A 27,588-nucleotide genomic window follows, 5' to 3' on the forward strand; every position below is an offset into this window, starting at 1 on the left:
CTTGCTTTATATAGTAAGTCTTGAAATCCAGTAGCATAAATTCTGCAAATTTGTTCATTTTCAAGTTTTTGTAGTTTGTGGTCCTTTATACTTTCACATACACTTTAGGTTCAGTTGTCAGTTTCTACAGAAAGTCTGTTAAAATTTTGATGGAATCTTTAGATCAGTTTGGGAGAAGGAACATCTTAACAGTACTGTGGTTTACAATCTAAAAACCTGCTAATGTCCCATTTTATTTGCACATTCTTTACTTTTTGTTTTATTGCTTTCACTAGGAAAGGCTTGAACATGTATCTTTATTCAGTTGTCCGTATCTCATGTAGTTTATTTGTGGACAGACCTGTGAATAAAAAGATTTGCTTCTTCCTTTGCCTTGTGTTTTTTCTTTCTTGTCTTTCTGTTTTCACCAAAATAGCTTTGAATAGAAGTGATGTGTTCCTGATTTCAACAGGAATAATTCATTCTTTTACCACTAAATACTGTCAGCTGTCGACTTCTCACAGCCTTCCTCTGGTTGAGTAAAATTCCTTCTGCTCTTTGATGGTGGTGGTGGTGGTTAGCTTATTGTACTAGGTAGCTGAGAGTCAGCTGAGAGTTTTTACTGTCTTGGTGTGTCTTCATGCACATCTGAGATCAGCATTGGACTGCAAACACAAGTTCAACAGTTCAAAACCATGAGCTGCTCCTCAGAAACCCTGTATGACTGATTCACTGGAACTTAACAAGGAAGAAAGGTAGAGGGAAGAGGAGGAAGACCCTCGGTGAGATGGATTGACTCAGTAGCTTCAACAGTGGGTTCAGATGGAGCAGCCGCTAGAGGACGGCACAAGACCCGGCATTGTAGTGTTCTGTGTTACCGAGAGTCCTGCCATGACACTGCAGGCTAATGCACTGGACTGCCAGGATGGTTTGAACCACAAGGTCTGCTGTTCAAGCCCACCAGCCACTCCTCAGAAACCCTATACAGGGTCACAATTAGTTGGAACTGACTCGACAGCACTTAACAACAATAACAGGGATTGGGGGGAAAAGATTTTAAAATATTTTATTGAAACCCTTTTAATAGGAGAATATTGAAAGTCCATATTTTGGGCTGCCAAAAGTACTAACAGATCTGTGTTGGAAGAAGTACAGCCAGAGTGCTCCTTGGAGGCCAAGATGGCCAGACTTCGTTTCTAATACTTCATACATATTATCAGGAGGGACCAGTCGCTGGAGAAGGATATCATATTTGGTAAGGTGGAAGGTCAGAGAACAAGAGATGGATTGGCAAAATGGCAGCATCAATGAGCTCAAGCGTGGCAACAATTGTGAGGTTGGCCCAGGACCGGGCAGTGTTGTGCATAGGGTTACTATGAGTCAGTACCAACTCGATGGCACCTAACAACAATGACAACAACAAACAAGACAAGGAGTTTTCATGTGGCACTGTGCGTTAATGTGCTGGATTGCAAAATGGATTTGAACCACAAGGTTGGTGGTTCAAGCTCACCAGCTGCTCCTTCGAAACCCTGTACAATGTTGCTATGGGTTGGAACCGACTCGCATGACAAAGACCATGATCCGGATGAGGGACACTGTCAGCATGTACCCAGGGAAGATGCTGATGGAACCTGCTGAATCCACACCGACGGTTCATTATACACTGGAGGGCAGACTGCTAGAGCTCTGTGGTAGTACATCAGTTCATCACTGAGGAAAGGACTTTGATGGGGTATGCACTTAATTGTAGGTTTACAGAGGTTACAGGATTGGTTCTGGGGTTCTGTTGATTTGGTCAGGTGGGGTTATGAGATAAGATAGTTGAAAGACAATACCAGGACCCCATAACATGCATAAAAGTGTAGAAACTTGTTCTGCAAATTTTTCTATCACATACCAAGGTGGGGGTTTGGAGGCAGAGAACTGGACCGCCTCCTGTTGTTGTTAAGTGCCGTGGAGTGGGTTCCGACTCATAGACCTCATCTTTCTCCCACGAAACAGCTGGTGGTGTCGAACTGCTGACCTTAAGGTTCTCAGCTACCAGAGCTCCTTGGACTCTGCCTAGCCTTTTCTTATTCTGGCCACGCACCTATTTGGGGGTCTCTGGTCTCCAGTTCACAGCAAATCAGAAAGGTTCCCTAGTTCTTTGTGTCAGCACATTTCTGCATCCTGAGTGCAAGCCACTCTGCCCCCGGCTTGTCTGGACTGGTCTGCGTTTGTTTAAGCATAGCCGCCATGTTGGTTTCATGAGACTCACAAACCAAGTGCTTTTAGGCTGTAGTACATGGACTATAGGATAAGCACTAGACTGCTAACCTCATGGTTGGCTGTTTACACCCACCAGCAGATCCTCGGGAACTAAACAGTCTCAATGAGTTGGAACCCACTCAGAAGGCACTTAACAATATTCTCATGAATAACGAATGTTGACTTTTTCCAGAATTGTTCTCCCTTGAATCTATTGAGATGGTCATAATGGCTCTTTATGTGGCACATTCATTGATTTGAATGCTCAGCCAACTTTGTATTTCTGGTGTCTCAGCACTCTCACTTGTCTTTGAGTTGTTGTTGTTGTTAAGTGCCACCCTGTGTAGATAGGGTTTCCAGGGAGCAGCTGATGAGCTTGAACCACTGACCTTGCGGTTCAAACTGACCTTATAGTCGAACCCACAGAGTCCAATGAGTTGATTCTGACGAATACTGACCCTGTATTAGGTTTCAAATGTTATAAATCTTTGTCCTTTTTTCTTGTCATTTCATTTGGGCAACATTGGCCTTATAAAGTGAAGTCGAAAATGTTACCCACTTGATTTTCTAAAAGTTTTGTTTTGGTTTTGTCTTTAAGCGGTTGATACAATTTACCTCTGGAGCCCTCTTGGCCTGGACTTTTCTTTGTGGGAAAATTTTCAGTGATAATTTCTGTAATTCACGAAGGGCTGTTTCACTTTTCTCTTTCTTGAGGTTTTGGTAATTGTGTCCTTTAAGGAATTGATTTAGTAAAGTTGTTCATAATATGCCCTCACTACATTTTTAAGACCCTTAGGATATGTAGAAATGTCCTATTTTTATTTCTTATTTTGGTAAAAAATTTTCTGTAGTCTAGTTGTTGGTTGTAGTTGTGTGCTCTTATCCAACTCCTATCAACTCTATATAGGGTTTCCAGGGCTGTATATCTTTACTGGAGCAGAAAGTCCCATTGTTCTTCTGTGGATTGTCTGGTAGATTTGAACTGCTGACCTTGTGAGTAGCAGTCTAACGTAAAAGGAAGTATACTACCAGGGCGCCTTTTAGTCAATCTAGAGTGTTACTTTATTGAGTTTCTTCTGTTGTTTTGTTTTCAATTTTATTGAATTCTCTTTTAATTTCCTTCCTTCTACTTTCTCCGTGGAGTCCTGGTATAGCGCTGTAGTGTAGACTAAGCACTGGACCTTAAGTTGTTTCGAACAGCAGTGTCATTGGTTCAAACTAACCAGCTGTTCTTGGAAACTATAATCCAGGGTCACTGTGTTGGAACTGACTCAACGGCACTTAACAACACCAATAATTTTCTTTACAGTTAATTTGTTCTTCTAGCTTTTTGAGATAGAAGCTTAGATTATTGGTGTTTAGACCTTTCTTTTGATACATGAGTTGTTTGCAAGTTCTATTTTTGAATATTTGGTATTTTCTAGATGTTTCCGATACTGATTTATAAATTAATCTATTTGTGGCCATAGAATAGTTTGCATGTTCTCATTCTTTTAAATTTATTGAAACTTGTTTTTGCATTGCACATGTTCCATCTTGGTGACTATTCCATGCACATCTAAAGAATGCCCATTCTGCCGACATAGACATATTTTTGAGTGACAATTGGATCAAGTGATTTGAGTCTTTTGGTGAAATCTATTATATCCTGATTTTCTGTCTACCGCGCTCACTATTCATTACTGAAATCCCCAACTGTAATTGTGGATTTGTCTGCTTCTCTTTTTAACTCTGTCTGTTTTTACATTATGTATTTTACAGCTCTGTTAATTAGGTACATACACATTAGGATTAAGTTTCTTGAATAACTGACCATTTATTATATGATTTTCCCGTTTTATCACCTTGTTCTGAAATCAACTTTGTGCAAGATTATCGTAAGCTCCTCTGTTTCCTATGAAAAACTGTACCTTCAAAGAGACCCAACTAAATAGAATTCTTAGAGACCACATTTAGTTGGGTCTTTTGTTGTACAGTGAAACCTGTGTAAAGCACATACCTGTCAGAGAAGGAAGACTCAGATATTCCCACTAATAGTGATAGAAAATGGTAAGACTGTTCCTTGTCAAAGGTTCTACACTTGGTGAGCCCCAGAGAAAGAGAGCCATCCTGTAGACTTTGGCTCTCACAGGTGTGGTGTCCCTGTGTGTACACACGTGTGGGGCCCTGAGGGGCCCTGAGGGAGCCGTTCAGCAGTGGTGTTGACAGCTCTCTTTGCATATTTGCAGTCTGTAGCTCTTTTTCTCCCAAGGATGTTGGGAGTGATCTATCTAATGTTCCTGTCCCTAGCTCACTTGTCTATATCATCCACAGCCCCCCCCCCCCCCCCCGTCATGTTGCTGTTGTTACAGCTGTTGAGTCAATTCCAATCGTGTAATACATGATTTGAAATCCTTGTGGAGATGTGCAGTCTTAAGATGTCAAGCATTTCTGTGGAGTATAATGTCAAAATCGCAGCCTGCATTATGTTCATGTTTAGAAATTTAAACATCACAAAAAGCAGATAGCAAATAATATTCATATCTCAAGACTCAAAATTGTGATGCATTTAATTATAGATAAAAGAATAACTCTAGTTATTTCTGTAAGTGTATAATTTATGACTTCTTATTGAGGCTTTCTGCTTCCGTAAAGATTTACAGGGTCGCTATGAGTCGGAACCAACTCCATGGTACATCACCCCCACTACCTCCCCATATTAATCTCCTAAATCAGATGAACAATAACTGTAATACAGCAAGTTCCCAACGTGGGCAGCCATGCTCATCATGATTGTATTATTGTTGTATGATAGGGTAGGATCCAGACCTCAGAAAGAACCCAGGTGGTACTGTAGTGAAGCACTCAGCTGCTAACTGAAAGGTTGACAGTTTAAAGCCATGCAGTGGTTCCAGGGCCTCCCGCCCCCACTCCCCTCCAAAGATTTCCACTCTCACATGGAGCTGCTGTGAGTTGAGCGTACTTACCACATTGCGTGACCCTGAGCAAGTCATGGGGCTTGTTTTGCTAATCTGAAGAGTGGGGATGTACTTACTAGAGCTAACTTGCTTGGAAGGTTGATTATCTTCTAGCCTGGAAGTCTAAGCGGGAAACTTCTTTGTATCCTACCCTCTGACCTGTCCTCTGGCATGGTTTCAGGAACAGCTGATGAGCTGAAGTCAGTATTGGAGGGAGTGGCTTCCTGTTACTTCCTTTCCAGGCAGCATTTCCTTATGGATTTATCAGCTGTGTGTGCTTTCTGATACAAGGTTTTAGTTGGATTTGTCTGTTTTGTGGGGAATTCACTCATGTTGGGAGTGTCCACATGTCCAAGAGGACACTAAAGGTGTTAGTTCCTTGTAGTCTTCTTTGAACTTTTTATTTTCACATAGTTGTAGAGTCATAATGTAGAGTATTTCTATCCTCTCTGCCCCTTCCCTGACTGTAGTGCAATGTTGTCTGCTGGCTTGGAGCCATTATTGTCTGAACATTTTCTGTTTGCTGTGCTGCTCCTTTCCTGATCCTCAGGCCAAATGAGCAGGCTTTTGGTAATCTTGTTGTGAACATTTCAGAGTTGCTAGCTCCATGAGTGTCCAGTCTAGGATATTTGAGGTGAAAGAAAGCCCAGGGACCTCACCACTACAAGGGTCCTTAGGTCCCGAGGTCTCTGGCTGGTCTGCCCTTTTCTTTCGGCTTGAATTCTTCTGAAATATTTTCTCTGTTCTTGCTTTTTTCTGTCTGTCAATTTGTTTAAGGTACCAAAATATCATTCTTTTGAATTCTTTTTCAGTTAGTTCCATTACCTGGTTTTTTTCCCCCTCAGAAATGTTTTCTGGCTCTGAATCTTGGTCATTTGTTTGAGCTAGTCTCTCTTGTTTCTTCATGTGAGCTAAAATTGTCTGTTGTCTCTGGGGCATTGTGGGGTTGTCATATTTTAAAAAGCAAAGTGCATTTGTTGGACCGGAAGGGGAGAAATCTCTGGTGGACTCTGGCAATTCAAGAAGCTCAAGAGATGGATGTGGGAGGGATGTGACAGCAGAGTTGCTGGCCTCAGAAGGAGTTCCTATTGACCCCAGTGTCATCTATGTTCAGAGCTTTCATCTGGAAAATAGGTCATGGTTTCAGTGTCTGTTAAGGACAACAGGGAAACAGGGTAACTGGTCTGGTGGCTCTGTGGGTTCTATAAGTCTGAATCTGAGCACAGCTGGACTCCAGCTCACACTGGGGTGGCTCTCAACCATGTGGCTTCAGACTCCTGGAGAGCAGGGCTTTGTATTGGAGGTGGAGGAGGGTTGGAGCTGACACTACCTCTAGTCACAAAGGGAATATGGGGAAAATGGAATGGCACCTTTCCTGTCATCTGTGGGAATCTGCTGTGCTGGGTCTTATTTTGTTGCTAAAGATGCTCACGAAATAGCCACATCCAGCCAGCTGTTCACCAGTTTAGTTTCTGTCTCGTGCCCTCCTTGCTCATCTTCTCCTCCCAGCAAGCACTCTATCCAAGTGTCTAGCCTTTTTCTGAAGTTGAGGGGGCCAGAATTTTCAACAGTGTGTGTTTTATTTGGTCTCTCGTGTCTTTATTGTAGAGTGTCTGTGTAGTGTGTCTGCCTCGTGTGCCATCTTGCTTGGAAGTCCTAGTTGGATTTTTTGACTGATACTTCCTTGAATGTTGTTATCTTTGACAACTTCAATCTTTACCCATTTATCATGATGTTACCTATTGGTCAACTTCTAGAGAGTTTTGTTTTGTTTACATTGAGGTATAACCTATACCAAAGGCTGTGGTCATTGAACTTCATCACTAAGTATTTTAAGTCCTCTTTGCTTTCAGCAAGCAAAGTTGTATCATCTGCTCATTAAGGTTATTAGTTAGCCTTCCTACAGTCCTTCCTCACTTAATCCAGATTCTCAGCTTATTTGCTCAGCCTCCATGACTATGTCTAGTTTCTGCTTCCAGAAATTCTGTTAGCACAGGTCTCGAGAGAGATACCAGAGCTCTTAGATCTTCTGGAAACCTTTCATGTTATTCTGTGCATTCATGTTGGGAAATCACTGCAAGAAAAGGTGCTAAGCATTAAAAACAACAGTCCATGGAGATATGGCAGTCTGCTTCCATAAAGACTACAGCCTTGGAGACACTATTGGACAGTTCTGTGCTTGGCAATGTGTTTGGTTTCTGGTTTTCATGCATCACTTAATTCCGTGGGTGTGTGATATATATATCAGATTTACATAGTCTGTAAACTGAATTGGAGTCCTGGTGTGGCACTGTGGGCTAATGCGTCAGACAGCAAAGTCCTTTGAACTGTAAGTTTGGTGGTCCAAGCTCACCAGCTGCTCTTTGGAAACCCTATACAGGGTCCAGGGTCACTGTGGGTCAGAATGGACTCGATGGCATTTAACAACAACAACAACAACAACATAAACTGAATTGCTGTCTGTTAAGTGACAGCAGATAGGAATTTGAAGAGGTAGGCCATTGTACAAGAACCTAGTCCTCGTTTGGATGGTGTGTTGATGGTGTGTTGATGTAACCCTCAGAATCTGTGTATTAAATCTCAGAATACAATTTTGTCTTTCCCAGTTGGAGTCATTCGTTGTCCAGTTTGCAGTCAAGAATGTGCTGAGAGACACATCATAGATAACTTCTTTGTGAAGGACACTACTGAGGTTCCCAGCAGTACAGTAGAAAAGTCCAATCAGGTAAGTGTGGTGACTCTTGAACCTTTGACCTCCTCGGGGTGAGGCAACCTAAAAACTGAAAGACTCTAAAATGAGTCAAATGGTAGGCCTTTATTGGTAGCTCTGAAAAGCTATACGTAGGAAAACATATCTTATTAGTGTGGGTTCTACATTTTTAAAGAAGTAATTTCTTTATAATCGTGTCATATGAGACAAATTTTTCCATTTATATAATCGTTAAGGAGCCTGGTGATGAAACACTTAAGGCCTTAAGTTGCTCAACTGAAAGGTCAGTGTAGAACCCAGCTGCCACTCCACTTGTGAAGTGTGTGGCAGTCTCCTCTCTCTTTCAGGATCACTGTGAGTTGGAGTCAATAGTACCCAATAAAAATAATTCATTGATTTTCAGTAAGGTTGTGTTTACTTAGTCTTCTTTTGTCACAGAAACTTAAAAAATAGGGAGAGAATTTGATCAATTATTATACCAGAGATACAATCTGGTCACTATCTGAAATTGGCTACATCTGGTATGAGAACAGAGTGCATATCAGGGTATTGTAGGGTGAATTGGAGCTCAGAAGCATGAGAACTGAGCTTGCATGGAGGGGCCAAATTACAGGTCATGTCAGGTTGATCTGCCTGATTGGAAGGTGAGAGATGATTGGTACATAAACCACCACTAGGGTGGTAGTAGAGCCTTTCACAGAAGCAAATAAAGGGGTGGGGGTAGTGTGTGTAGGCTGGGTTTTGGATCATGACTTGGTTTTGAGTTTGCATTATCTAGGCGCTCTGGTAGCTTAGTGGTTACAAGTCGGCCTGAGAACCACAAGGTCAGCAGTTGGAAACTACCAGCTGTTCTGTGGGAAAAAGATGAGGCTTTCTGCTCCCATAAAGATTTACAGCCTTGGAAATCCTCCTATACAGGGTCACTATGAGTCAGAACCAACTCCACGGCACATAACAACATAACAGGAGACTTACAGTACAGATGTCCTCAGGGGTCAGACTGGAGCATGAAGAGTTTATTTATTTACTTAAAAGTCTTGTTATGAATAATTTCAGACATTACTAAAAAAGAGTTTAGCCATTCAAATTCCCAGATACCCATCATATAGCATCTGCTCTGCTTGTATCTTGACACTACCACCACCCGTCCCCCACAGGGTTGATCCCAGATGTTATTTCATTTCATCTACAAATATTTTCTATGGAAGAAGTTAACATTAATTTCTAAACATTAACAAACACCCAGACAATGATCTATGCCTGTAATTCTTGTAGTAGTTTGTTTTGATTTTTGTAAAACGATGGTCTAAACAATGCAGTTGGTCAGTATATCGCAAATATCTCTGTATCGGTCTGAAGTTGCACCGTACACTTCCGCTGTCCGTACTTTCCATTTATCATATTCGTTGGATAAACTAGGGAGTTTGTTCACTAGCATTACTGTCTAAGGGATTTCACATGCTTCTCTGTCTGCAGTATTTTTAATCTGGTAATAAAGAGTCGTGTTTAGATCAGGGTCCTCTGGGGTGAGGGAGTTTAAGAATATTTTCATTCATGTGTCCATGTGTATTTCTATTAGGAGGGTGGTATCTGAGGTCCATTTTCCTCTGTTATTAATGATCATTAAAGAAGATCTGGTAGTGTAGTGGGGCACATGTTGGGCTGCTAACCACAAGGTCAGCATTTCAAGTCCACCAGCGGTTTTGCAGGAGAAGGATGAGGCTTTCTGGTACCATAAAGATTTATAGTCTCGGAAATCCTATACAGAGTCACTATGATACAGAACTGACTCAACAGCGTACCACCACCACCACCATCCCATGGCCAATAATGATCATTGCCTAAATCCTTTTATTTCATGATGGCTTTGCAAATGGTGACATTCATATTCTATCATTCCCTTTCATTCTTATCTGAAGTAAAGAGATAACAGCGGTCTTTATAAATTTCTTGGCAACTCTAAACTATAGGATGACTATTGGACCACCACCTGCGCCTCAGAACACTACACAGACAGGGTGGCAATGAGTGAGCAACCGCTCGACAACACTTAATAACAAGTAACAAAGTAGTTCTAGAGGACAGAAAGCTGGAACACTTTAGATACGTTTTTTAGAGACACAAGTTTCTTAGTGTCCTTAAGGGATGACCACTGAGCTGTGTGTATGTTGTATGTAGGTGTACATATGTATACATATTGTGATGCACTCATGGGTTTTTCACATGAAATGTTGAATGGGAGTCAGAGCAAGTTGGTGGTATAGGCAGACGCACTGAGAAGACCCTCTGCAACAAATACATGGGAGACTGAAGTTAGGCCAGAGAGGTGGAGTGAGTGCTGAGTGGACGGGGAAACTGAACAGGAACAGCGAGAGAGAAGTTAAACGAAAGTGCAGGCTATCAGCTGGCATGGAATGGCGCGGCCAGCTGCTGTCAAAGTGGCCTGTTGCCAGTGGGAAACAAGTGGGCTGCAGTCCTCCTGGTAGGCAGAGTGGCCATTTCAGCCATCACCAACAAAGTGGCACTAGTGGCACTTGCTCCTGCGCAGAGTCTGCCTGGGGTCCAGTGCCAGGCACACTGCCCTTTTTCTGGAGGCAAACGGAGAACAATTAGCACTGCTTGGTAAGGAATTTAAAGAATTCTGTTTAGGCGCCTTCAGTGAATTGAGAGAAAGATTGAAGAAAGCAAGGAATAAGTCAGGAAAACTGACAAAGTAAGTGAAAAATTGGAAACCATACCAAAAACAGCAGTTGGCAAGCCAGAAGATTAATACTATGTCTTCAAAATATTCATCTTCCAGAGTAACAATCAGAAGAAAGATTGAAAAAAAATCTTAAGAAAGCTAAGATTTGTGTGGGACACCATCATGAGGAATGACTTATATGAGTTGGAATTCCAGAACAGGGAGAGACAAAACTGTAGATAAAATGTCTAAGAGTTACTGGAAGAAAATGCCCCTAATATCATGAACAATGAGAAGATAGCCATTCAAGAAGTTAAATGAACTACAAACAGGATTAGACTTCAAAAGAAATCACCAAGACATTATAATGAAACTTTCAAAACCAAATACAAGGTATAAAAATCCTGAGAACAGATCAGGAAAAACAATGAGATGGCATATATGAAACTCTGAAAGAAAAAAATGGCCATCCAAGAATCATATACCCAGCAAAATTGTCTTATCAAATTTGATGGTGAAATTAGGACACTTTCAGATAAACAGAAATTAAAAGAATTTGCAAAAGCCAGACCAACCATATAAAACTACTAAAGGGAACTCTTTGAACAGAATACAAGCAACTGCAGAAAACAACCTGAGACTAACATACATGATACTATCACCCAGAACGCAACCTAGACATAGAAGTAGTCAAGGTAAAAGAAGCCTTTGTTGTTGTTGTTATGTGCTGTGGAGTTGGTGCTGTACAGGGTTTCCTAGGATGTAAATCTGTGGGAGCAGAAAGCCTCTTCTTTCTCCCACTGAACAGCTGGTAGTTTCAAACTCCTGACTCTGAAGTTAGCAGCCCAATTCATAACCACTATGCTACCAGCTCCTTAAAACAAACCTAGAAGACTGAAAATAGGGAACCAGAGATACCAATTTGCAAGAACAACAAAAAAACCCCAAAGTGTATTTAAATAAAAAGAAGTCATGTAGTTGTAGAACTTCCAAATGAGTCCTGGGGTGGCGCTGTGGGTTAATGCACTGGACTGCAAAGTTGTTTGAACCGCAAGGTTGGCAGTTCAAGCTCACCAGCTGCTTCTCAGAAACCCTATACAGGATCACTGTGGGTCAAAACTGACTCTCTGACACTTAACAATAACAGAATTTCGAAATGAAGGGGAACGCAACTAGATTTCAAGAAAAGATAAAATAACCCTAACTGTAACCTTACAACTAGCCCAATCCCTACCCTAACCTCCTAACATCCTAACCCTAACATCCTAACCCTAACCCTAACCCTAACCCAACACTGAATGACATCCTAGGCCTTGCCACAGCCCTAATTCCTTACTCCTACCCACCACATAAATAAAAGATGTTGTGGTGAAGAAGCGTAAAAAGGGAACCCACAGAATGGGAAAGAACCTTTTGCAATGACACATCAGACAAGGGACTCATTTCTAAAATATATAGGAAACCACAACACCTCTACAAGAAAAAAACAAAAACCCAATTAAAAAATGGGCACAGGACATGAACAGACACTTCACCAGGGAGGAGATCCAGGCAGCCAACAAACATATGTATGAAGAAATGTTCATGATGACAAGCCATTAGAGAGATGCAAATCAAAACAACAATGAGATATTTCACATTAGCAATAGCAGCAAAGATGAAAAAAGTAGAAGACAATAAATGCTGGCGGGGATGTGGAGAGACTGGGACACTCCTTGCATTGCTGGTGGGACTGCAAAATGATCCAACCTCTCTGGAAAGCAATATGGCGCTTCCTTAACAGATTGGAAATAGAAATACCTTATGACCAGCAAGTCCTCGACAGTCTTTCTTATTCATTGTCCAACTGTCACATGCATACCAACACTATGGCTTGTCGTCTTGGGCACACCTTGGTCCTCAAACTGACATCTTTGTTCTTGAACCCTTTAAAGAAGTCATGAGCAGCAGATTTGCCTAGTACAACATGACCATCATTTGATTTCTTGATTGCAGCTTCCATGAGTGTTGATAGTGGATCCAAGCAAACTGAAGTCTTTGACGATTTCAATCTTTTCTCCATTTCTTATGATATTATTTATTGATCCAGTGGTGAGGAGTTTTGTTTTCTTTACATTGAGATGCAACCCATACTGAAGGCTGTATTCTTTGATCTTCATCAATAAGTGCTTTAAGTTTCAGCAAGCCAGGTTATATATCATCTGCAGATTGCAAGTTGTTAATGAGTCTTCCTCCAATTCTGATAACAGATAGATGTTTTAACTTTCAGCAAGCCAGGTTATATATCATCTGCAGATTGCAAGTTGTTAATGAGTCTTCCTCCAATTCTGATGCCATATTCTTCATATAATCCAGTTTCTTGGCTGAATAAGTGTGATTAAAAATACAACCCTGTAGAATATCTTTCCTAATTTTGAACTATTCAGTGTCCCCTTGGTCTGTTTGAACAACTGCCTCTTGGTTTATGTACAGGTTCCTCATGAGTGCATTAGTGTTTCGAAATACTCGTTCTCTGCCGTGTTGTCCATAACTTGTCAAGCTTTACACAGTTGAAAGCTTTGTATGATCATTAAAGCACAGGTGAATATCTTTATGGTAGTCACTGATTTCAGCTAACATCTATCTGTTATCAGCAATGATATTTCCATTTTCTGAATCCAACTTGAACCTCGAGCCATTCCCTGCCAGTGTACTGTTGCAGCCGTTTAAAAATTACCTTTAGCAGACTTTTACTCGTTTGAAATATTAATGATATTGTCCAATGATTTCCACATTTTGCCATGTCACCTCTTTTTGGAATTGGCACAAATATGGATCTCTTTTTTTGGCCAGGTTGCTGTCCCTTTAATTTTTTGGCAGTGAATGCTTCCAGTGCAGTATCAGTTTGTTGAAAGCTTATAATTTCTGGGTCCTTGATCTTTGTCAATGCCTTCATTGCACCTTGGGCGTCTTCCTTAAGTACTATTGGCTCTTGATCATATCCTGTCTCTTGAAATGGTTGAACATCATTCTTTTTTGTATTGGTGTTGTTATTAAGTGCTGTTGAGATAGTCCCTATGCATAATGAGCCTGTATAGGTTTTCCAAGGAATAGCTGGTGAGTTTGAATTTGAACCATCAACCTCACAGTTGAAACCAACCTTGCGGTCCAGTACTTTAATCCACAGTGCCACACCCAGATTCCATATTCCTTCCATCTTCTTTTGATACTTTCTGCATCATTCAATATTTTGCCCACATAATCCTTTAATACTGTAAGTTTGAGACTTGACTTTTTTCTTCAGTTCTTTCAGCTTGAGAAATGCTGAGGGTGTTCGTTCTTTCTGGTTTCTAACTACAGGTCTTTGCACATTTCATTATAATACTTGACTTTATCTTCTCAAACTGCTCTTTGAAATTTTTCTGTTTAGCTTTTTATATTCCTTATTTCTCTCATTTGCTTTAGCATCGCATCTCTAGGCTGGAAAGTTAAGTTTCAGAGTCTCGTCTGACTTCCATTTTGGTCTTTTCTTTCTTTTCTTCTTGATGACATTTCTGCTTTCTTCCTGTATAATGTTATTTGTTCTTGAGGTGATCACTTCTAAATTCAGATGGAATATGTTCAAGGTCAAATTTTGACTCTCGTGGAATTGTTTTAATTTTCTTCAGCATCCACCTGAATTTGCATATGAGCAATTGATGGTCTGTTCCCCAGTCTGTCCCTGGCTTTGTTTTCTCCACTGTCTCTTCCCACAGATGTAGTCAGTTTGATTTCTGTGTATTCCATCTGGTGATGTCCATATGTATAGTTGTCTTTTATGTCATTTTAAAAAAGATCTTTGAATAGAGAAGTCATTTGTCTTGTAAAATTCTATCATGTGATCTCCAGCATTTCTATCACCAAGGCCCTATTTTCCAACTACTGATCCTTCCTCTTTGTTTCCAACCATTTCATTCCAATTTCTGGTATTTATCAGTATATCTTGATTGCATGTTTGATGTTTGATCAATTTCCAACTGAAGAAGTTGGTAGAAATTTTCAATTTCATCATTACTGGTGGTTGGTGCATACATTTGAGTAATACTGGTATTGACTGGTCTTCATTGTAGGAGTGTGGGATAATATCCTCTTATAGACATTATGCTTCCAGACAGATCTTGGAATGTTCTTTTTGATGATGAATTATGACACTATTCCTTTTCAATTAGTCATTCAAAATGATTCAATTAGTCAGATACAAAATGGCCAATACTGTTCCATTTGTAGCTTACATGAGTGCCATTATCCCAACAGCACTTGTCCAAACCACGCCACCTCCCCCCCTCATTTGTAGCTCTGTAGCAGTGCCATTATCCTAGCAGCTCCTGTCCACACCCCAATTACAGATTCTATATACCAGTGCCATTACTCCAGCAGTGCCACTCCACCCCCATGTATGGATGGTGTCAAAGGATAACCTCCACGACTGCTCAGGAAAAGCTTCTGTTGCCTTCATTTCAGAGTTGAGTACTCTTAAGTTCTCTGCGCAAAACCACTTAGCCAGTAAATTGGGAAACTGAGATTAAAGCCTGCCCTCCATCTGTTAGACTAGATGATGTAAGGGCAGGCACCATGTTTACTTTCCTGATTGTTGTATCACTGACATTTAGCACAGTGCCTGTACTATTTCATGTATTGAACTAAGCAGAAAACATACTTATGTTTTCACATAGGTCAGTATTTTCATTTTATAAATACTATTTATGTAGTATGTATTCTATATTTGTATTGTGCCACTGCATTCTTATCAACGGAGAAAAACGGCAGCATCAATGGGCTCAAGTGTGGCAACAGTAGTGAGGTTGGCCCAGGATCAGGCAGTGTTTCGTTCTACTGTGCATAAGGTCGCTGTGAGTTGGTACTTACTCGATGGCACCTAACAACAACAACAACAACTATGAGTTAGTGTGCTGGACTGCAAAGTCAGTTTGAGCTGCAAGGTCGGTGGTTCAAGCTCATCAACTGCTCCTTGGAATGGTCACTATGAGTCTGAACCAAGTTGACAGCACTTAACAACAGCAATGTGTATAATGTAGATGTTATACATGTAACAGCTTAATATATAATAATAGTTTAAACTTGCCAGCAGTATTAAGAAAATAAGGATAGAGTTGAGGCTAGCTGGAGAAGTCCTTTATGCATGACTATTTGTGACCAGCTTTCGTTTTTCTCAAACTGCTGAGGCTATTTTCCTTTTATTGCCAGGTGTGCACTAGCTGTGAGGACAATGCGGAAGCAAATGGCTTTTGTGTGGAGTGTGTGGAGTGGCTCTGCAAGACCTGCATTAGAGCCCATCAGAGGGTCAAGTTCACAAAAGACCACACTGTCAGACAGAAAGAGGAGGTATCTCCAGGTAATGATGCCCTAACACTTGTCTTCTGTTCCTCTCCCTCTTCCTCCCACCTTCTTTTTTTCTTTCCTATATTGACTCTGGTGCTGTGGGCTAATGCGTCAGATTGCAAAGTCCTTTGAACTGCAAGGTCGGTGGTTCAAGCTCACTAACTGCTCCTTGGAAACCCTATACAGGGTCACTATGGGTCGGAATCGACTTCATGGCACTTAACAACAACAACAACATATTGACTCTAAGGTAGTTAACAACAATATTGATCTGTTAGGATACATTTGTAAGCACACGTCTCTTTTTGTTTTTTAAGTACAAGCAGGTCGGTTTTGTCATTGAAATATGAATACATATAAATGTTGACAAAGTTAAGTGAATGGAGACAGAATTTTCTTGCCTTGACCTCATACTTCCAACCTGCCCTGCTTCTGTAAACTTCAGTTTGGTGTGAATGCGCAGCAAGGGGTAAAAGTTCCTTTGAGATTTTTTCTATTTCTTCCTTTACCTCTTAAGATGATAAAGGATGGATTTAATCAAAGTTTTAGATTTCTTCCTTCGGATATTTTTGTAGTAAAATACTTTCATGGTGTTTATCTGATATGTAAATAACCAAAGAAGCTTTGTTATAGTTTGATTTTCTGGGTTTTTATTATGTTGTTTTTAATATAAAGGTATTTTTGCAAATTTCTTTGCCTCTTTTCGATTCACTAAGTCAACTAGTGTTTGTATGCCAGCTTGGTATTCCAGGAAGCCTGTTGGGTACTGGGGCTGAGAAACGGAGCCCTAGTGGTGTAGTGGCCAGGCAGTCCTCAGGAGAAAGATGAGAATTTGTGCTTCTGGAAAGATATACAGTCTCAGAAGTTGTTGTTGTTGTTGTTAGTGCCATCAAGTCAGTTCCAACTCATAGCAACCCTATATAGTGTTTTTGAACTGCTGACCCTGTGATTTACAGTCCACACCAGGATTCTTGGAGAACCCTACACAGGGTTGCTATGAGTTGGATTCAACTAAACAGCACACAGCCAGGTGAATAAGATAGATACTTCCTGCCCTGCAGGAAATTTACAGTGTAATAAACACTAGAAGCACATGAGCAATCATAGTTTGGCCTTAAATTCTCCTGGAACACGTAATAGGAATGCCCATCTCTTAATTGGGAGTTAGTTTAGTGGCGAAATTTGTGACTTCGAGGATTAGTAGAAGCTTGTCTCATGAAGGAGAGGGCTGGGTAAGTGGTGAAGCCCTTGTGCAGATGTGCAAGGGGAGAGAGAGAGTTTGACGTACCCGGTGAGTGGAACCGTTCGACAAGGAGAAATAAGACATGAGACTTGGAGTCTGGAGACTCAGGAAAAGCGGGTATAAATTCTAAAGACACTGAAGGAATGACCCTAAAGGAGAAAAGTCCAGGTGTGGATGCAAGTTTAATTAAGCTTAAAAGTTTAATGCTAGAGAGATGTCTGTCTCTCTATAAAGCCAGCTTCGTATTGCAAGTGAGAGTAGAAGAAATAGCATTAAAAGCTGACCTGTGAGGGCATGGGGTTGGTATTTGAGATCAACCCAGTTGAAAGAAGTTCCATAAACAGAAGACTGCCTGGGAACATTGAGGTTACATTTGAAATGTAAGCCATTACCCTTAAGCCTCAACAATCTGGGTGTGGACTTAGCTAGTGCTGGGGTTTAGAGAATCTCAACAGAGTAAAAGATGCAGATAATGCCATATGCTAAGTGTAGGAGTCTCACATTTAACTAGCGAATGGAAGAAAGTGCTGGAGAATATTGACAGGTGGATACATGGAATGAATGGTCAGGGAGTGGAGATATCAGTGAGAGTTGTTGCTGAGTGCTGCTGCATTGGTTATGACTCATAACAACCCTGTATAGGGTTTCCAAGGAGTGACAGGTGAGTCTGAATCACTGACCTTGTGGTCAGTAGTATATTGCTTATTCTACAGCAGTACACCAGGGCTCCATAGTGAGAGTTGTTGTTGTTGTTAAGTGCCGTTGATTTGGTTCTGACCCATAGTGACCCTGTCTAGGGTTTCCAAGGCACAGCTGGTGAGCTTGAACTGCCTTCCTTGTGGTTCAAACTGTGACTTGCCAGTCCAGTGCATTAACCCATAGTGCCACACCAGGACTCCATAGTGAGAATATGGAGTGAACCTGTGAGTTGTAGAGGATAATAGTGAGGTACTAGGTAGACATTTCCGTTACAACTGGAAACATTGGAGGGAAAAGGAATAGCAGGCAGCCAACAAGTAAGATACCCAGCAGACCAGTTTATATTAATTTGTAAGACTTTGAAAATCCTCTGATCTCTGAGACTATCTAAGTAATGGCCCTGCCTTCCAGTGTCTGGGAGTTGGCCATGTGGTTTTGTTGTTGTTAGGTGCCATCGAGTCGGTCCGGACTCATAGTGAGCTTATGCACATCAGAACATAACACTGCCCAGTCCTAGGCCAACCTCACAGTCATTACTATGCCTGAGCCCCATCTCATTGGGGGTCTTCCTCTTTTTTTCCCCAACTCTGCACTTTAGCAAATTCTCTAGATGGAGACCCCTTACCCTGGGCTTTAGCTCTGCCTTCCAACCTCACTGGGATGTCATAATTCTACACATTCATCTTTGGGCAGCTCTGTCCTCCTGGTCAGAGGAGGAGTGACCCTGGCAGACTTTGTTCTTCTGCCCTTTGGGGGTGGCAGCCCCTCAGCTCTGGGCTGTGTTCCATCCACTTGGTATACATTATTGACCACCCCACACTCTGGAACTGAGCTGATGGGAGGTCTGACATTTTGAAACCTTTGGAATCCCCCTCTTTGAGATTACAGAGAACTTGGCTGCATGCTTTGAAACTCCAGAGGCCCTGGGTAATGATGTAACTTGTAAGCTGATCCTCCCTCATTAACATGTAGAGGTTAGTATGAGGCAAACAGTGGAGGATAATTATATCCAGTCATGAAGTAGAGAACAACCACATAACACTAGAGGTCATGGCCTTGCCAAATGAACACATACTTTTAATCAGGACAGTGGGATACAATACAGTTAGTGAATTAGAAATACTTCCCTCATTTATAGATGTAACTATAGATATAGAACACCAGCCAGAAGGACGTATACCAGGTCATTAATAGTACTTGTGTCTGGAAGTGGGATTATTTCTGAAATTTTCCATCTTTACCTGTAAATTACTGAGATAATTTGTACTGTGTGATCAGTCATTCTGCCTGTTTGGATTCTGATTTTTCCATTTCACGTTATAATAGAACATATTTCCAAGTTTTCCTCCTCTTCTGGAAAACTGTTGAAAATTCATACAGATAACTGCAAAATGAGAGTGACCGTGTTGATTATTTCTGGGTTAATCCGTGTGCTCAGTGAGAATTTTTCAGTCATGAGAAGTAATGTGCTTGACTTTCTGAATTATATTAAAAACATAACAATGTGATATTGAGGACAGAGAGCACCCAAATGGCTCATACCCATTTATCATAAGCATCTTTTAACAACACACTTGGCCCTATCCAAATGCTTTCCTTTATTCTTGATTTAGTTTGGATTTATGCTTTGGAAAATGAAAAGCTCACTTACCTTTTCCTTCTGAAATTAACATTTTAAATTCTAAAATTAACATTTTCATCTGTAAAAATGAGTTGTAATTGTTCTGGAGATGAAACTGTAGCTCTTTCATATGGTAATGAGTTTGCATTTAAATGGACAGTCTCATAATTAGTTGCCATTCAGTTATGTTAATTTTGTTTTCTTTGGCACCTGTTGTTTCTACAGAAGCAGTTGGTGTGACCAGTCAAAGGCCAGTGTTTTGCCCTTTCCATAAAAAGGAGCAGCTGAAGCTCTACTGTGAGACTTGTGACAAACTCACCTGTCGGGATTGCCAGTTACTTGAACATAAAGAGCACAGGTACCAGTGTCTGCAGACAGGATGTTTGTCCAGCAGTGTGTTGGCCTACACCTGGATTTTGCTTCCTTGGCAACAGTGTGTTTAACAGCACTCTTGACTTCTACATCCTAGACAACAGTAACATATCCCCGCTGTGGTAACCAAAAATGTTGGCAGTCCAAAACTCACTAGCCACTCCACAGGAGTAAATATTCAGTCTCAGAAGCTCTATAGGTTTATGATGTTTCAGAATTGACTCGATGGCAGTGGGTTTAGTTAGCCTTTTTGTTAACCTGTGAGTGCCTTGCCACGGTGTCACATAGACTTCGTTAATAGTTAAGAAATCTTAAATAGCTTTTACTACTCTTTGCCCTGTCTGCCATATGAGCCGTTTAGCCATCTATGAATGGTGAGAGTGTGGCTTTCCTGTTTTGTTAAGTGTGCTGTGGAGTTGGTTCAGACTCACAGTGAACACGTATAGGATTTCTGAAGCTGTATATCTTTGCAGAGCAGAAAGCTTTATCTTTCTCCCCTCGAGTGGCTGGTGGGCTGAAACCATTGACCTTGTCCACAGTCCAGTGCTTGTTGTACAGAGCCACTGTGCTCCTGTGACTTCCCTGAACTCTCAGAATCCTTCTCAGAGTGTCATAGATTACATCATCTGCAAAGACTTCCTAACTGTTCATTTTGAGAGGAAAGCAAAACCTGCCTTCGGAGGTGTTTCTGGTCATTTTAGAAGACTATTGTTAAGTCCTTTACAATCATGGTTATTGTATGTGCTTACTAGACATTTCTTTACTGCTTTTACATTTACTTGTTTACTTATTTCTTCAGATATCAATTTATAGAAGAAGCTTTTCAGAACCAGAAAGTGATCATAGATACACTAATCACCAAACTCATGGAGAAAACAAAATACATAAAATTCACAGGAAATCAGATCCAAAACAGGTAACTATGTTTCTGGTATTATAATAATAGATGTTTATATAGCGCGCCATACGTACTTACGTTTAGAACAGAGCATTTTCTAGAACAGAGCATTACTCAAAGTGAATTGATGTGGCTATTTCAGAAACTATTTTTTGAATCTTTGGATTAGAAAACAGTTCTTTTCAGACATACATGAAGTTTCAAAATAAATATGATATCCATTTGCACTTAGTAACAGCATTTTTATTTGGTGGTTGTTGTTAAGTGCCGTTGAGTCTGGTTCCAACCCATAGTGACCCTGTGTAGGGTTTCTGAGGAGCAGCTAGTGAGTTTGAACCACTGACCTTACTGTTCAGAGGGCTTTGCAGTCTGGCGCATTAACTCACAGCGCCAGGAGTCCTTTTTTTTTTAAAGGTATTGATATTTAAAACTGCAGTGAGGTGGAAGCTTTTAGACTCCATGAGACCAGAGTCTGTTAAACACACCAAAGAAAATCTCATGCTCTATTAGGAGTGGATGGGAAGAAGATCTACTGAGTGAGGACTATTATAGCTCGAGGCGAGCAGTACTAAGTCGAAATACAAAGTGTTTTCAGGCATAGAGAACAAAGAAAGGTAGAGGGGGTTCAACTTTAGCTTTGGATTCCTTTGTCATGTTGAGGTCCATAGGTGATTTTTCCTCCCTAGGTGAATCACCCCAGCTGCTGCACTTATACACATTCTTCCCAGAAACATTGTTTACATACTGACCTCCTCCTGGAAATGCATGATGACCCTGCCATGCCTGTCCCCATATGTTTGATCATTTCCTCTCCCATGTATCCCTATTTTGTTCAAGCCTCTTCTAGGGGCTGCTGAACAGTCAAAATACAGCAGCCTTTCTTCTGCCAGGACTTTGTTTTCCTTAGGAGCTTTCACTAAAAAAAAAAAAACTGCACATTTTTACTTCACTTTGCCAAACTAACAGGCCTCATCTTCAGGGTGAGTAAGTATCATGAGAATATATTAGAAGGGTATCTCTCAGTCACAACAAAATGATAGATATCAAGATGAAAGGTGCCCAGGGAGGCAGAAGGGAAATGATTAAAGGTCAGCATCATTAGTGATTGCCTGTGAACTAGCCTGATTTTATGTGAAGGATCAAATGGTTTTCAAGTACAGCATTTTATAATGACGGTAATAGAAATAATGAGGAGTAATAAAGATTCCAAAATAAAAATACCAATTTTATCCCCTATTCACCCTAGTAGGATAACCAACTATAAGTATGTGCCTCATAACATGTGTTCTGATGACCTCTGACCACATACATCTCCCTGGGGTGAGGATGGGGGGGCCTTTCTTTCTTGGAAGGGCGCCAGGCTCAGCTTGCTGCCTGTGAGCTGAGGGAGAGCTGAACTGTAACCATCGTGACTTGTTTTAGTGCGTATCCTGTCTGATCACCTCATGGGTTGTTGCCTGCAGGGAGACCATGGACTGTGGCCACTCCACTCTGTCCCTCAGGACTTCCAAATCAGACCCCGCTCTCTGAGAATGCTCAAAGAGCACTAATGTGCTATAGTACTTTGTAAGATTATAACTGATGCACATTTGGACACTGGAGGCCATCCCATAGGACTGGTGAAGGCTAGCTGATTCATATGGGTGTGGTTAAATTGTTCCCATCAAAGGGGCTTGGAGGGGAAGACAACCTGACTTCACCTTCCTAATTGAGGCGATACTCAGATGAATCTATCTGTCCCACAGTTGTTATTTGGCCCTACAATTCGTTGTATACTGTTGGGGATTTGGAAGGTTCTTTAGCTAGCTTTTCTTAAGTATTTGATAAAGTAAGGGTTTTACGTAACACTAAAGGTTATTAAATTTACTGCCTGGATTTTGTTTGCATCTGAAAAGAAATTGTGTACCAGTGGAGAATCTAGTAATAATGATTTCCTATAGTAATGAACTATCTTTTTGTACCCATAGATGATTACTAATCCAATTATATACCTATAGTGAGCAGACCTACGAGGGCAGGCCAGACTTACTTGAGATGGGGAGGGCATCACATATTCAACAATTAAGTCTTTTTAAATGGTGAGCACAAACATTTTCCCAGTCTGGGAAAACATGAGGCATGACTGTCACCAAGGTAAATAGAAACAGATCAAGCCTGATCCAGGGGCCAGGGTTAGCCACTTGTCTCAGGTGTCATCCATTTCTTTTTGTAAAGTGGTGTTGAGTCAGTTTTGACTCAGAACAACCTTGTATAGTGTTTCTGAGGCTTTCTAAAATCTTAGTGGGAGTAGAAAACCTCATCTTACTCCCATGGAATAACTGGTAGGCTCAAACTGACAACCCATGGTTTGCAATCCTGTGCTTATCCCACAGAGCCACCATACTCCCTTTATCTACTCCTAGGGATATGTAAAGGTAACCTTCAATTCTTTGGTGGGTTGACTATTCCAAAGAGGAATTTTAGTCTTTTTAACTTGTGACAAACAGGTACAAGGTTTTATTCCCTCCAGTTGGGTTGCATGTGCATTGGTGAAAACTATATCCTATTTGAACTAGGTTCTAATGAGTCTTTTAGGAGCTTTGGTAGCGTAATGGTTACGAATCGGGCTGTGAGCCGCAAGGTCAGCAGTTTGAAACTGCCAGCTGTTCTGCTGGAGAAAGATGAGGCTTTCTGCTCCCGTAAAGGTTTACAGTCTCGGAAACCCTGTACGGGTCACTATGAGTCGGAACTGACTCCAGGGCTCATAACAACAACAACAATGAGTCTTTTATTACGTATCTCTTCTAATATACCTGTCTTCAGGGGCAATGAAACAGATTTATGGAGTCTAGTTTCTACCCTCCAAAAGACTTGTCTGAGCTGTGAAAGGCAGTCGGTAGAATTAGAATACCATGTTCAACCCTAACAATACCTCAGTACTTCAGGTTGGACAACATTAGATTCAGAGTAGGTAACAGAAGGGAGGCCTGTGGGTCTACTAGGAATAGTGTCATAAGGGGTAAGTGTGTGATATTCAAATGGTGTGAACCTGAAATTTAATAGAATTAAGGGAAGGAAGGACCTTAGTCCAGGAAAAATGGAAAGTTTCACAAAGCTCTGTTGTTTGGATCTGTGTTATTCTTTTAGTTCACTTTACTAGACTAGGAAACTGAAAATTAGTTCCCAGTGACCACCGCTCGTCTTGTCAGTTTGTAGTACTGTGGTAGCTTGTCTGTTGCTGTGATTCTGGAAGCTATACTGCAGGTATTTTAAATACCAGCAGGGTAACCCATGGTGGACAGGTTTCAGATGAGCTTCCAGCCGAAGACAGACAAGGAAGGAGAGACGAACTACATCTGAATATTTAGTCACTGAAAACCTTATGAATAGCAGTGAAACACTGTCAGATATAGTGCCGGGAAATGAGCCCCTCAGGTTGGAAGGCACTCAAAATGCAACTGAGCAAGAGCTGCCTCCTGAAAGTAGAGTCAACTGTGATGACACAAATGGGAGTAAAATCCTCGGGACCTTCATTTGCTGATGGGGCACAACTCACAATGAAGAGAAAGAGCTGTAAACATCCATTAATAATCAGGACATGGAATGTATGAAATATGTATCTAGGAAAATTGGAAATTGTCAAAAATGAAATAGAACACATAAACATGGATATCCTAGGCATTAGTGGGCTGAAATGGACTGGAATTGGCCATTTTGCATCTGACAGTCACATGGTTTACTGTGCTGAGAATGACAAACTGAAGAGAAAGGGCATCTCATTCATCCTCAGAAAGAACATGTCAAGATCTGTTATGAGTTGCAGTGCTGTTTGTTATAGGGTAATATATGTGCCTACAAGAGTCCTGGTGTGGTACTGTGGGCTAATGAGTCAGACTGTGAAGTCATTTGAACTGCAAAGTTGGTGGTTCAAGCTCAACAACTGCTCCTTGGAAACCCTATACAGGGCTGCTGTGGGTTGGAATCAAAGTGAGGGCATTTAACAACAACAACAGCAGGGAAGACCAATTGATACCACTATTATTAAAAATTATACACCAACCACTAAAGCCAGTGAGGTTGAAATTGAAAAATTGTATCAACTTCTTCAATCTGAAATTGATCAAGCATTCAACCAAGATGTATTGATAACCATGGGCGATTGGAATGCAAAGATTGGAAACAGGAAGGATCCGTAGTTGGGAAATATGGCCAAGTAGAAATGATGCTGGAGATCACATGATAGAATTCTTCAAGAACAATGACTTCTTCATTGCAAATACCTTTTTTAAACAGCATAAAAGATGACTATACACATAGATCTCATAAGATGAAATACACAGAAATCAAATTGACTACATCTGTAGAATGGCCCAGTGTAAAGCTCCATATCATCAGCCAAAACAAGGCCAGCGGCAGATTGTGGAACAGACCATCAATTACTCACATGCAAGTTCAGATGAAAGCTGAAGAAAATGAAAACAAGTCCACAGGAGCCAAAATATGGCCTTGAACATACCCCACATGAATTGAGAGATCAGATGAAGAATAGATTAGATGCATTAGAGACCGAAGGTCAGAAGAATTGTGGGATGACATCAAGAACATCATGTAGGAAGAAATCAAAAGGTCATTAAAAAGACAAGAAAGAAGGAAAAAACCAAAATGAATGTCAGAAGAGACTCTGAAACGTGCTCTCCAGCATAGAGATACTAAAGCAAATGGAAGAAACGAGGAGGTACAAGAGCTGAACAGAAAATTTCAAAGGTCACCTCCAGAAGACAGAGTTAAATATTATAGCTAAATGTGCAAAGACCTGGAGTTCGAAAACCAAAAGGGAAGAACTCACTCAGCATTTTTCAGGCTGAGGGAACTGAAGAAAAATTCAGGCCTCAACTTGTGTTATTGAAGGATACTCGGGGCAAATTGTTGAATGTTGCAGAAAGCATCAAAAGATGATGGAAGGAATACACAGAGTCACTGTACCAAAAGGAGAAATGGTCGATGTTCAGCCATTTCAAGAGGTAGCATATGATCAAGAGCCAATGATCCTGAAGGAAGATGTCCAAGGTGCTTTGAAGGCATGGGCAAAGAACAAGGCACCAGGAATTGATGAAATACAAATTGAAATCTTTCAGCAAAGTGAGGCAGCACTGGAGGCACTCACCCATCTATGCCAAGAATTTTGGAAGAAAAACTACATGGTGAACTGATTACAATAGATCCATATTTGTGCCCATTCCAAAGCAAGGCCTAATGGAATGTGGAAATCACTGGACAATATTATTGATTATACCATGAGAATGAAATTTTGCTAAAGATATAATTGAAATATAGCTGCAAACATACATTGACAGAGAACTGCCAGAGGTTCAAGTTGGATTCGGAGGAGGACAAGGATCCAGGGGTAGTGAATAAAGAATTGATGCATTTGAGTTATGGTGTTGGAAAAGAATATTGAAAGTGCCATGGGCTGCCAAAAGAACAAATAGATCTGTGTTGGATGAAGTAAAGCTAGAGTGCTCCTTGGAGGTCAGGATGGCCAAACTTTGTCTCATACTTCAGACATATTGTCAGGAGAGACCAGTTGCTGGAGAAGGATATCATGTTTGGTAAGGTGGAGGGTCAGAGAAAAAGAGGAAGACCCCCAGTGAGATGGATTGGCAGAGTGGCAGCATCAAGGGGCTCAAGTGTAGCAATGATTGTGTGGTTGGCCCAAGACCAGGCAATGTTTCATTCTGTTGTGCATAGGGTTGCTATGAGTCAGTACCAACTTGATGGCACCTAACAATAACAGCAACAACCAGATGGGTATAATGTTTTCAAGAATTTTCTTTGCTACAGAGGCTGCTGTATAGCAGGAGAATACTTTCTACTACCCAGTGTGCAAATCTACTGGTCTTCCCTAATACACACTTCGAAACATTTGAGGATGGACACTAAATGAAATATAGTTGTCATTCAAGTGTTGATCCAGAGCTTAAAGGCTGTTGTCCAGGTAAAACTTCACAGTGTACTGGGATTGTTACCGTTGTTGTTAGGGGCCATGGAATGGAGTCAGTTGTTCAAAGGCCTCCAGCTCATAGTCACCCTTGGCACAACTGAACGAATAACTGTCCAGCCCTGTGCTGTCCTAAAACTTGTCACATTTGAGCCCAATCTTGATGCCACCGTGTTAGTCCATCTCATTGGGAGGCTTCCTCTTTTTTACTAATAGTCCATTACAGTAAGGGCACATAGGTCAATGGGTGGCAACATGTTCTGGCAGCCTTGCATGTACCTTGAATGTTTCAGTATGATAGGCTTTATGGGGCCTGGTTTGTAATGTCTCATATTGACTGTTGACTGAGGAGAGGATTTCACTATTGACCATTGGGAAAATTGTGTTAGCCTCTGGGTGTGAAGCTTTAGGGTCAGCACTAGACTGCAAACCACAAGGTCAGCAGTTCAAATGTACCAGCTGCTCCTCAGAAACCTATTCAGGGTTGTTAAACATGTCAGACTGATTCAACAGCAATTAAACAACAATGTTGTGGTTAGGGAGCTCTGGTAGCGTTGTGGTTAGGGAGCTCTGATAGCTTAGTAGATTATGAATTGGGCTGCTAACCGCAAAGTCAGCAGTTCGAAACTTTCAGGTGCTCCACAGGAGAAAGATGAGATTTCCTGCTTTTGTAAAGAGCTATAGTCTCAAAACCTATTATAGGATAGGATCTCTCTGAGTCAAACCAACTCCACAGCACAGAACCATTAACTACCACTACCACCACCATTATGGTTATTCTTGCTCAAGACAAATCACTGTAATCTGTTACTATCTTTTTTGGGGAGAGTTTGGTGGCTCC

The 27,588-nt window shown here is 41.1% G+C and overlaps 1 protein-coding gene across 2 annotated transcripts in view; it reads left to right on the forward strand.

The window, feature by feature from the left end:
• TRIM24 (tripartite motif containing 24) overlaps positions 1-27,588 on the forward strand; it is a 104,526-nt gene that overhangs the window by 32,494 nt on the left and 44,444 nt on the right. For both annotated transcript variants that reach the window (XM_006861163.1, XM_006861164.1), the window contains exons 2-5: positions 7,793-7,911; positions 15,803-15,950; positions 19,726-19,858; positions 20,672-20,788. In XM_006861163.1, the coding sequence (XP_006861225.1) occupies positions 7,793-7,911; positions 15,803-15,950; positions 19,726-19,858; positions 20,672-20,788 (517 nt within the window). The remainder of the gene's footprint in view (positions 1-7,792; positions 7,912-15,802; positions 15,951-19,725; positions 19,859-20,671; positions 20,789-27,588) is intronic.

Source organism: Chrysochloris asiatica, unplaced genomic scaffold (genome assembly GCF_000296735.1).
Source record: "Chrysochloris asiatica unplaced genomic scaffold, ChrAsi1.0 scaffold00041, whole genome shotgun sequence".
Lineage (NCBI taxonomy): Eukaryota > Metazoa > Chordata > Mammalia > Afrosoricida > Chrysochloridae > Chrysochloris > Chrysochloris asiatica.